A 12,780-nucleotide genomic window follows, 5' to 3' on the forward strand; every position below is an offset into this window, starting at 1 on the left:
AGTTATTCAAGTTAATTTCATTGATATTCTCTGGAAATGAAATTAGATTGTTGCAACATAACTTAAATGTAAATTCATATGGAATACAAAGTAATATGGACTCTTAAATATGTCAAATTCACATCCCCTCAAAGAAATGCAAAACCTTACCAAAATTCTATTTGAGAAGAAAAATATAACAATTATGTTATATCAAAGTTGGTAAGCAACTTGCCACATAACTCCTAGAACAGTTGAGGTGTATGAGGCTTTGGATTCTTCTATGGGGGATTTAGTTCACTATCTTCAATATTAAAGTTATTTAACAAGTATCTTGTTAGAAAGTTCTTAGAACTTTGAGATATAAAATTGTTGAAAATTTGTATTGCGATTAGCCAATCTCCTAACCCATTCAACTAATCAACCCTAACCTCAGGTGAAATATTACAAACCTATTACAAACCCTTTTATGTCCAATGTTATATATATTCTAAAGAGTTAAAAGAAAAACAAAAACACTTTGCACCTCTGGGTGCAAATGCTTTTGGTCGTTACCAAGTTCACTTAGGTTTAAGCCTCACGACCTTGTTACATGTGTAAGTACACATCCACATATGTGAACCTAAAAGCACGAAGATGTCACTTGAATGCGCGAAAGACCATTTCACCAGCCTCCCATGCCAGGCAAACAATATAGGTATGCGTAATGTCCTATCACAACATGGTTATGGGTACCTCTGCATGTAAAATCAGATGGCTTACGAAATAGTATTTTCCTGGTCCCTTACTCTGTCGTGATTCTCATCTCTGTATGTATTATTTATACAGTATATGCATATCACAAGAGCAGATTAAGAGACCGACTGGGTCGTTTCAAGGGCTCTCACTATAGTATTTTTCTGGTCCCGTACTCGTTTGTGATCATGGTTCTTCTTATCTCTGTTTATATGTATTTGTTCAGATAGTGTATATATATCTCCGTTACAGATTAAGTGACTGACCGGGTCGTTGCAGAAGAAGAGGATGGAAGGCTCTCACTGCAGTATTTTTTCTTGTGCTGCACTCGTTCGTGATCGTCGTTCTCCTTATCTCTGTATGTATTCATTATTCGTACAGTGTATATATATATATCCCCATTGCAGAATAAGTGACTGACTGGGTCGTTGCAGAGTGAGAGGATTTAGAAATCACAATGGCCAGGGAGAACATGCGGAGACTTCGTTCTCCTCTCCAGCCCATCTTCAATGCTCTGACTTGCCATGGCAAGGTATATTTGCTTTTTGTACTCGGATAAATGGATGCAATTTTCTAGGTGTTTTTTAATATTTTCCTTGCGCATAAGCCTATGTTGGGAGGGTCTTAAATTTTCATTTTTAGTTTTCTGACCGTAAGGGAATATGCCGTCGGATTATGGATGTATATGGCATTCAGCTTTCTTCTGTTTCTGAAATATGAATATTTGATATCACCAAGGATACACACTCAAACGGAGGAGGCAGAGGAGCATGGGAACGATGGGGACTTTGTTTACAGAAGGCCGTTCGTACCCTGACTACAGAAGGAGTTGTTGCCCGTGTTGAAGTCGTGGAGGATGGGGATTCTTCCAAAGCCTCGGCAGGTTCTGCTGTTTCAACTTCCAAGCGTAAGCAACGGAATGCTTGTATTTATTTGTATCCTTAATTAACAAGTTAAGCCTCACCCTGAAGCTCAAAAAGCTTAATGGGCCAACTAGATCAGTTAGTCGACAATGATGCTTTTGGAAATTTGTTTACTGGGAATATCTGTAGAGGTAAAACTTAGAACTACAGGCAATTCCAAGGAAACCCTTCTCTTCCATGATGTTGGACATGCTCATACTAATCCCTAGTGGGCACACAATAGTTATTGTATACGTGAAATTGTACATTGCCTTTAATCAGTGAACCAAGGAGCCAGCAACATGCAGCGATGAAATCTGAAAAAATTCATTGCATCAATCCTCATAAAACCAGCGGCAGATCTGTCAAACCATGTGCACTATGGAGAACTAAAATGGTTCCAAATTACATTTAAACATTTCATTTGTTAGATGTTTTGAAAAAACCTCCTTTGGTAACATCAGATGGGCCGTCTGTCTAGTAGTCATATTAATTCGGAATGAAATCCTCAAACAAGGGATATGCCACTGTCATTTAGTAAAATATGCCACTATTGATTTAGTGATCTTGTATTTAACAAGGCAAGGGATATGCCACTATAATTTAGTAAGCTTATATTTGAGAAGGCATCACAAAGACAACAACCTCAAGCAAGATGGATCCACAAAGCACACCAACACCTCCAAGTGATGTAAATGCCAGAGTGAGGGAGGGTGTTATCACATTAACTCAGGGACTTGCACCCTACAGGCAATCTTTAAATTGGCAAGGGTATATGTAGTACTCCATAAACTACCCATGGCTCACAATTGTTGTTAATGTGGGATTATTACATAGGAGGGTACTCATCTTAGTGCTAAGTAAGACTAACACTCCTCAAGGAGTCATTTTAAAATAGGAACATCAACACATAGATATGGATGAAGCCATAGGAGCTTTTTAATCCCCTAAGTAGAAGCTTAATATTGCTCCAAACCTATTATCCAAGTCATCAGTTTTTGTCAATTCCTATTTTTGGGGATTTTCTATTTTAGCAATTCTATTATAGGCTAGAGTTGATTGGTTTACTAGAGATTAATCATCAACGAGTTATTTTAAATAATGATGAGTGCTTGGCATGTCTTCATCACACAGAGGAGTGTGCTTGGCATGTGTTTGCATGTCTTCATTAGAGAGAGGAGTGTGCTTGGTGTGTATTGACATATGTCTACATATTCTTGGTACATGTGGATCACATTATTTGAGGATTTACATGGAGGAATGCACTTGGTGTGTGTTCACCACATGGAGGAGTGTGCTTGGTGTGTGTTTACGTCGTACGAGGATTGTGCTTGACATGTCTTCACACATGTTTACCTATTTTGGGGATATGTGGGCTGCATTACATGGAGAGCTACACTTTTCTATTCTTGGGCATTTTTGCATGCATGGGCCCTTCTCTTACTCTAAAAGAAGCAATGTTCCACAAAATTTCCAGGGTAGGGGGATGTGAGAATGGGGAGACACAGAGGGGGTGATGAGGCTCATCAATGGGTAAATTATATGGACCTTAATGCACCTCCAGCTTACTAAAATCAACTTTTCTCATCATTCTTTACATGTTTTAATTATGTTTTGCTTAATGAGGAGAGTAAAGATGAGATGTCATGTCTAGTGGTCTAATGTGCATTGATTGCAGGTTTTGGAGCAAATTTTGGCTAATTAAAGTGCAGGAACTCGAATGGAGACAAGCAAGAGGGATTCTAGGAGACATGATCTCCCTCCTTAACTCCTCACTCACTCGAAGATTCCTCAATCAAATCTCATCAGCTCGGAGTTGCAAGTAGTCGAGTCATGAAGTTCATTGGTAGCCAAGCCAGTGATAGTTGAAGACCAGTTGATCTCGAGATTGGAGCCAAGCCTCCCTAAATTTAAGGAAGTTGTTGGTAACTTCAGTTGTATAAATCAAGAGGCCTAGGGCCTCATTAGGATTCAGATTTTTTGTTCAAGATAGCTAAGCAATTTTCGAGTTGAAGCATTGTAACCAAGCACTCTTATGTATTTCTGATTTCTTTAATGAAAATGAGCAACATTCCCTTGATCTAGCATTGAGTTGACTCAGAGGGCTGAAGCTCTTGGGTTAGGGCCCAACCCTAGCAGCAGAGGTTCCTCTTGTTGTATATGTATGCTTAGGTTATACTCATAGTTAGTTGTTAAACTGATTTTGGTGTTGTTAATTTGCAAGTATTGGTAGATTTAATTAGTTTGCTTCCATTTGTGGATAGTTCTAACAGTAGCATTGTAGTGATAAGAAGATATTCCAAAAAGGCTGACAGCAAGTGGTTTTCACCTCATTTCTCCCTTTCAGGGATCATGGTTTGAGGAACACTTCTCATACAACCCAAAAAGATAGAATTCTTGCTTTTTGTGTAATCTAGGGTTTTCTTGCTAATTAGGTCATTACCTTTCAGTTTCATAGGGTAAGTTGCAATTGGTATTTTCTGATCTCTTAGGTTTTGCACTGATTTCATCTTGCTTTCATATTGGTTTCAAGCACTTCCATGCATGAACTTAGCAAGTAAATGGTGACAACTCTGTTTTCTTCTATTTGAATAAACCTTTCTTGTTTTTGATGAATTCATGTATAAATGCCAAGAATGATGTGTGTTGTTGCAGGAGTTTCTAAATTGCAGGGAGACCTCATCTCATCAACCTCAGCGAAGCCATATCCACCCATGATTGCCAAAATTCACTAAGGTCTCAATTCGAATTCTTGTCTTATGAGGAAAACTTGCCATCTCCGTTGAGCAAATCCAACCATCTTAAAGCTTTGGCTTGAGTTCTAAGTAAGTGCCTACCACTCCCATGCCTTATTCCCTCCTTATTCACCTTTTCCAAGCTCCATCCCACCTTCTAGACCATTCCCCAAGCTTTTGACCTGTTCCTGTAGTAAAACAAGGGATCCTGTAGGTGAACTAGTACTTCATGTAGACATCCTGTAGAAAAACCTGTAGTAGCCTGTTTTGAGCCCGAATTGAGAAAAATCATCACTAAAAGTAAGGATTAGGCCCCTACTTGATCCCCAAGCCATCTAAACCATTGTACTCCTTTTTCTCCACACCTGTCTCCCCTGCCAAAGAACCAAACAAGATTAGCATTTACATTTTTCAAGCAAAAAGATAAAAAGGAAAAATGTTCTTTTATATTTATTCTTGCACACAATAGTTAGTACTCTCTAGATCAGATTTCATGCTTAGATTAGTTCAAACCTCACATGTGTTGAAGTAGAGTTCTTTTGCAAGCAAAGTATGTTAGCAAGTAGATAGAGGATTTCATGTTGTTTTGCAAGCATTCCTTTTAGTCTTTTCTTCATGCAATAGACAACATTTCTTTTCTTCCAATTAGGGTAAATTTCCCTTCTCCAAGTTGGTAATTAGACTTCTTCTAGTCAATAGAATGCTGGTTTGAGAAACCCTAGCGGCCCATCGCCCCAGCTCATCAGTGACAAAGAGTAGACCAATTACATCTATTTGTGTATACAACACTGTCACCTCCAAGTTTGTACGAACCCCGGGTTGATGAAGTAAAGTCGGTAGCTCCAGGAGTTGCAACATCCATGCTGCAATATTGGTGCTCATCATTTTTTGGAGCCGTTGTCGGGGAGGTGTCTGAGTAGATGTGATTTTTGCTTTCTTTCTTTCTTTTCTTATCTCTTTCATTTTGTAATTAGTTCCATTCAGTAAATAGTTGCAATTCAGTTCTGTTTTCTTTCAATTCTGCATGTAGTTTAAAACTCAAAAAAGAAGAAGAAAAAACACTATTTTCATGCCTTGTAGGAATAGGGATAACTTAGGAAAATTTCTACCAAATACCCCCACCACTTCAAACAGCCAACCTTCCCTCTTCTTTGGTGGTTGTGAGCTAGAGGACCCCTTAGGTGAACAACCAAAGATTTTTGAAGAGCCTATAGGGGAAGAAGAAGAGATCATTCCAACTGACATAATGGTTGAAAATAGAAATGAAAGGGGAGATAGGGAAAGAGTTGAGGGTGCTTTTCCCATCAGAGAAACTAATGGGGATGCCAAGATGAAAAACATAAGCCCCTCTGCTCTTCCTCACTTCCATGGCCTGACCTCAGAAGATCCAGATACTTTTTTGTTTGAATTTGCTGTCATATGCAGAACTTATGATTACACCTCTGATGATCAGAAGTTGAAATTATTCCCATCCACTCTCAAGGATGCAGCCCTGCGCTAGTTCATGGGTTTACTTGGGGATAGTATCACCACTTGGGCTTAGATGCAACAAGTTTTCAATAACGAGTATAGGCACTACTGCAAGTCCAAAGAGGAAAATTTTAGAATGACCTTGGGACATGATGAGTCCTTAGATGGTTATGAGGAAAGATTCCAACTCTGCTACAAAAGGGCCAAGTGCACACTTGATCCTGAATCACTTAAGTTAGTCCTTCTCAGGGGGATCAGGGAAGACCTTCTAGAAACCCTAAACTTGCTGTTAGGAGGAGACATCTACCAGTTACCTTATAATGATATCAAGGCAATTTTCAAGAATCATTCTAGGGCAGCTAGAAAGAAGGGTAGGGCTAGTCAAGCAGTGACCAATTCATCCTCTTCCAATACATCCATAAAAAGTGAAATTGGGTACATGTTGGAAAACTTTAAGAGTGAAATTTTGCAAACCCTTGCTCTGCAAATAGACACTATGCAAATTAAACGGAAGCAGGAGGAAGAATAGAGAGCATTAGCCATCTTCTGCCCTAGATGCACAAGGAGGCACCCTAGGAATGAATGTCCATTGAACCTTATCGAAATTTGCTCGGTCTGTGAGAAAAACCACTTCACAGATAAGTGCCCTTCTCTGCTTGGATTAAAAGCTGTGTATCAAGGAAACGAAGGGGTGACTGAACAACTTTGCTACATAAATCAAAGGAGGCCTCATGGGCCTCGACCATACCAGCAAGGCATGCAAGGGTCATCCTATTCATATTACAACCCTAATCAAAACACATCCACTCCCCCTTGGTGCCCCCTAGCTCATCCTTCCTGGTCTACACCTTCTCCCTGGTCTTTTGCACCTCAATACCATTCCCAATCGACCAACCAACCATTTCAGCCATATACTCCTCCACAACCTTAGTGGAATGCACCACCCCAGGGGTGGAGGCCCCCATACAACCAAGCTCTAGATTTATTGCCTTCACCTCCATCTCAACCACAACTCCTACACCCTGCTCCACCTAAACAACCTCAGATGCTTGCCCAACCAAACCCGAACCCAAACAACAGACAGGCACAACAGGTCTACAGTGGAGAAGCATCCTACCCTGCCTATGCTGTGGAAATTCATGAAATTAACCTTAGGTCTGGGAGAGTGCTCCTGGATAACCAACCTCCATCTCCACCTAGGGAGAGTGAGGAGGAAAGAGAGGAAAGTGTGCCTAGAATGAATCCACCCCCCTTTCCTGAAAGGTTAACCCATCCTGTCCAGCACACCCTAGAAGAGATTGAACTTCTGGGTGAGTTGAAAAATCTATGTGTCAAAATCTCGCTTCTCCAAGCTATCAAAGATGTCCCCATTTACAACAAGCTGATCAAAGAGAAGTGTTTCAAACATCCAGGGAGGCGAAAGAGAGACACCCCTACCATTAATGTCATTGGACAGCTGTCCGACTTAATGCTGGGGCGGGTAATTTGCCCGAAGTATTTAGATCCTGGGAGTCCTGTAGTAGATGTACACATCGATGGCACCATTGTTCCCCATACCTTGATTGATCTTGGGGCTGCCATCAATGTGATGACTAAGGACACTATGCTCAAGCTGAATCTCCAGGGATCATTAAGGAAGACCACGACAGTCTTGCAGCTTGCAGACTGATCCATAGTAGCTCCTGAGGGGATTGTTGAGGATGTGATGGTCTCCATTGATTCTTGGGAATACCCTACTGACTTCTTAGTTCTCCAGCCTAAGACCAAATTCAATGGTTATCCTCTCATCCTTGGGAGGCCTTGGTTAGCCACTGCCGATGCCTACATAAGTTGCAGGGCTGGAAATATGACTATAAAAAATGGGCATCTGTCCAAACAATTGGTCTTGTACCCTCCTGCTCAACCATCCCTAGAGCATGACTTACCTTTATGGCTAGAAGAGGAGGAAGAAGATGAAGTCTACTCCTCCCAAATCTATACCCTAGAAACTGCCATAGGAGGAGGACAACCTGATGAAGATGATTTGATTGAACACATCCTCCAAAATCAAACTCCCAACACCATGTCTCTGGAGGAAGTAGTGAAGGAAGCCAAGGACAACCATCAAATTGATCTATGCTCAGCTGACTCAAACCCTACTCGTGTCAAGACAATAGAATTCAGCCCTGAAAGGGCATTGAAAATCAACCCCTAAGAAGAGTTATGTAACATGCTAAGAGAGCATTTGGATGCCTTTGCTTGGAATTACAAAGAAATGAAGGGAGTGCACCCTTCAGTGTGTACTCACCACATTTACATCAAGGAAGGTTGCAAGCCAGTCTGTCAACCCTAAAGGAGAATGAATCCAACCCTCAAGGATATAATCAAAGAAGAACTGCAGAAGTTATTGGATGCAGGATTTATTTACCCTATCTCGGACAGTGAGTGGGTGTCTCCTTTGGTGCTGGTTCCAAAGAAAAATGGAAAGTGGAGGATTTGTGTGGATTACTGAGAGCTAAACAAAGCCACAAAGAAGGACCATTTTCGTCTACCTTTCATTGACCAAGTGTTAGATGGTCTCACAGGAAAGAAGTTCTTCTCTTTCCTGGATGGATTCAACGGGTACAATCAAATCCAGATCAGCCCAGAGGATCAGGATAAAACCACCTTCACCTGTCCTTGCAGTACTTTTGCTTATAGGGTCCTTCATTTTGGTCTATGCAATGCCCTTGCCACTTTCCAGAGAGCAGTCCTGAGTATCTTTGTAAAGCTAGTCCATGATGCAGTAGAAATTTATATGGATGATTTCACACCTTATGGGTGTGATTTCTAGGAGGCTCTCTCTAACCTGGGAAAGGTGTTAAACAAATGCATTGAAATGAACTTATCCCTTAGTCCTGAAAAATGTGAATTCTTGATGACTGCAGGGACTGTTCTAGGTCACTCAATATCCCAGGAAGGACTGCAAGTAGACCCAAATAAGATAGCCATCATCAAAAGGGTCCCTACTCCACAGAAGCAGAGGGATGTCAGAAGTTTCTTAGGGTTAGTCGGATACTATAGGAGATTTATAAAAGATTTCAACAAGTTAGCTTCTCCCTTATTTGGGTTATTGGCCAAAGACTCCGAATTTTTATGGTCAGAAAGCTGCCAAGAGGCCCTGGACACCCTAAAGGATAAGTTGAGTATTGCACCTATTCTCTGAGGCCCAAATTGGGTTCTTCCTTTTCACATTCATGTCGATGCCTCTCATAAAGCTATAGGAGCAACTCTAGGCCAGATAGATGACAAGCTACCTTATGCCATTTACTTCATCAGTAAGAATCTGTTGAAAGCCGAGTTAAACTACACAGTAACTGAAAAAGAGCTCCTAGCTGTTGTCCATTCATTGAATAAATTTAGACATTACATTACTGGTTACCAAACATTTGTACATATCGACCATGCTGCAATTAAATATTTGATGAACAAACCTGATGTAAATGCCCGGATTATTAGATGGTTACTTTTATTGCAACAATTTGATCTAACTATTATTGATAAGCTTGACAAAGAGAATGTAGTTGCAAATTTTTTATCCAAATTGACTTTGCCTGCAGGGGAGGAAGGAATGGTTGATGATCAGCTACCAGATGAACATTTATTCGCCATTTCAGTTCTCTCTCCATGGTTTGCTGACATAGCAAACTACTTGGTATCTGCACAGTTCCCTCCAAATTTGTCCTCCAAGGAAAAGAGCAAAATCATAAGAAAAAGCACCCCATTCACTTGGATTGGGGGCAATCTCTTCAAGCTAGGTCCAGATCAAATTCTGAGAAGATGTGTCAGGGAGGAGGAAGTTTTTGACATCCTTTTGGCCTGTCATGATGGGCCTTGTGGAGGTCACTTTGCAGCCAAAAGAACAACATTCAAGGTACTACAAGCTGGCTATTATTGGCCCACTCTCCACCAAGATGTAAAAAGGTATACCAGCTAGTGTGATCAGTGCCAAAGGATGGGGAAGCCTACCCCTAGGGATGAAATGCCTCTGCAACCTCAAGTGACTTTCGAGCCATTTGACAAGTGGGGCATGGATTTCATCGGGCCCATTGACCCTCCATCTAGACAGAAGAAGTACATCATTGTGTGCACCGACTACTTAACAAAATGGGCTAAAGCCAAAGCTATCAAGGTAGCAATAGAAGAAAAGGTAGCAATAGGAGTTAGTAAGACAGGCTCTAAATTCCGTCTCGGATGGGTGGAAAATCTTTGTCTAGAGTATCCTGGGCAAAGCAGCATTGCCAAATTGGGATGAGATATGGGCAGCGCTGAAACAAGAAGAGCCGAGGAGAGACTTGCTCAAGGTCAAACTTGACAGGAGCAGTAGCAGTGGGTCGAAACCCAAAGTAGAGGAAGAGGATAACGCAATGCTTGCATCGAAGGGACAACATGGGCAACAAAGATGAAAGAAGGATGTCTCCAAGGTGAAGTGCTTCAGATGTGGTGAGATTGAATAGGTGGAGGAGTTCGCCATGACAGCCAAGATACCTCCAGGGGGGAGGTGGGTTGATATAGAACTGTAGTTTGATAGAGCTACAAATGGGCAGGATCCTTGAGGAGCCTACCTCTTGGATCATCACCTTGCTATAGGAGCCCATGATCAATGGTAGTGGGATGGTGGAGTTTTCAGTTGGTGCCATGGAGTGTTGATTCGACAGATGCAATGGTTAGTAGCGCCAGAATGTGAGCAACGCAGAGCAAAGATGCAGCAATGTGAGGAGGCACAGTGTAGAGCTTCAACAACGCAATGGCTTCAGAAGAGACCGTGGAACTAGCTGCAGTCGGGATTTCAGCACCGATGTGTATCCACTGGATACTTGTTCAGTTTTGGGTGTTTTTAGTTGCTTCTCTCAACAACTGAGTTGCAGTACAAATGCAGTGTTAGCAGTGGCAGTGCTAGCAGCATAGCAGATGCAACATTTGAGAGGGAGCTGCAGTACAGATGTAGCATTAGCAGTGGCAGTGTCAAAGGCAGTAGTACAGTAGCAGCAACGCAGTAGTTGGTGGACAACATGTCAGACATCAACAGCGCAAAGGACGATGCTTCAGAGTCAGAGCAGTATGCAGTAGCAGTGTATTGCTAGAGCACATTCCTCGCTAAGAGGGAGTGTTGATTTGGGGTAGCATCGGATGTGCTCTAAGCTTCAAATTTTGCGGGGAGGCTTCGGCACATGCATTCCAAAGAACTCAGAAAGCGTTTTGGGAAATTTCACCCATAAGTGATTTTATTAAAATAATTAATATTTTTAATGGGGTTCCAAGTATAAACTTAGGAAAATTAAAATATTAATGGGTATTAATTTAATTATGGGTGAAACTTGTCAGACGAAGAGGTAACTCCTCAAATCAGAACTATATATTATTCATTCAGTTGTTCATTATTATATACAACAGGGAGTGACTATTTGATTCATCTTCCGATACTCTCTGTCTTCTCTATTATTTATTTACATTAATTACAACTATCCACCCATTCCCTATGATTAGGTGTCAACATTCCCCCCCTTAATCTGAAGGGATGTTGGTGAGTCCAAGCATCGTTCTGAATCTTTCAAGCTTTTCTCTTCCAAGTGCTTTGGTGAAGATGTCTGCAATTTGTTCATTAGTGGAACAATGGCGGAGATGGATTGTTTTGGCCTCAACATGATGTCGAATCAGATGATATTTAGTATTGATGTGCTTTGTTCGATCATGGAACTTTGGGTTCTTGGCCAACTTTATTGCAGAGGTATTATCAATCATGAGTGGAGTTGATTGCATTTGTTTTACTTACAAATCTTTAAGAATTTTCCTGAGCCACACAATTTCTTTTGTTGCCTCAGCTGCTGCCACATATTCTGCCTCTGTTGTGGAATCTGCTGGAACTGATTGTTTGCGTGATCTCCAGGAGACAGCTCCTGATCCAAGACTCATAGCATAACCTGAAGTAGATACCCCAGTTTCTTTGTCTCCATTGAAGTCTGAATCAGAGTATCCAATCAAGCTAAAGTCGCCCACCTGTGTATACTTGATTCCAAAGTCTTGAGTTCCCTTCAAGTACTTTAGAACTCTTTTTGCAGCAGACCAATGTCCCTCACAAGGCTTTTGCATAAACTTGGAGAGGATTCCAAGAACAAACTAAATGTTTGGTTTGGTAGTAGTTAGGTAGTTGAGACTTCCTACAAGCTGTCTATACTTTGTTGCATCATCAAATTCTTTTCCTTCAATGGATGTGAGCTTTAAGTTTTGTTCCATTGGAGTAGTTAGAGGATTGCATTCAGTCATGCCAAACCTGTTCAATAGATCTCCAATGTACTTCTTTTGAGAAAGGAATATGGACTTCGGATGTTGAGTTACTTCAATACCAAGATAGTAATGAACATAGCCGAAATCAGTCATTTCAAAACCTTTCCTCAATTCCTTCTTTATGGATGCAATGTAGCTTTCATTGTTCCCTGTCATCAAAAGATCATCTACATATACAACAAGATATACAACTGTTTTGCCAACCTTCTTGACAAACAAAGTTGCATCATCAAGATCATAATGTTTGAAATTGAGTTTCAGAAGATGCTCAGTTAGTTTTTCATACTAGGCTCGTGGTGCTTGTTTGAGGCCATACAAGGATTTCACAAGTTTGCATACTTTATGTTCATGTCCTTTCACAGCAAATCCTTCAGGCTGGGACATAAAAACATTCTCTTTTAGATCTCCATTCAAGAAAGCAGTTTTTACATCCATTTGATGGACTTTCCAACCGTTCTGAGCTGCTAGGGCAAAGAGTGTTTGGATGGTAGCCCATTTTGCTGTGGGGGCAAAAGTCTCCTCATAATCGACCCCTTCCTTCTTCGCAAAACCTTTTGCCAAGCCTGGCTTTGTGCTTGTCAAGTGAGCCATCAGCTTTATACCTGTTCTTGTAGACCCACTTGCAGCCAATTGGTTTGGTTCCCAATGGAAGACAA

General features: G+C 41.0%; 1 protein-coding gene across 5 annotated transcripts in view; it reads left to right on the plus strand.

Annotated features, from left to right (window-relative positions):
* The first annotated feature begins 534 nt into the window (after window positions 1–534).
* Window positions 535–12,780, plus strand: part of LOC149141688 (uncharacterized) — a 312,782-nt gene continuing 300,536 nt past the window's right edge. Inside the window, exons 1-5 of one of the 5 annotated variants that reach the window (XM_089447688.1) lie at window positions 540–676; window positions 808–870; window positions 967–1,072; window positions 1,149–1,246; window positions 1,453–1,621. In XM_089447688.1, coding sequence (XP_089303814.1) covers window positions 1,172–1,246; window positions 1,453–1,621 — 244 coding nt within the window. In that variant the 5' untranslated portion in view covers window positions 540–676; window positions 808–870; window positions 967–1,072; window positions 1,149–1,171. The other 4 variants (XM_089447687.1, XM_089447689.1, XM_089447686.1 and 1 more) reach the window with 4 other exon arrangements.

This window comes from Pinus tabuliformis, chromosome X, assembly GCF_031772625.1.
Source record: "Pinus tabuliformis cultivar Carrire ecotype Pingquan chromosome X, CPIR1, whole genome shotgun sequence".
NCBI lineage: Eukaryota > Viridiplantae > Streptophyta > Pinopsida > Pinales > Pinaceae > Pinus > Pinus tabuliformis.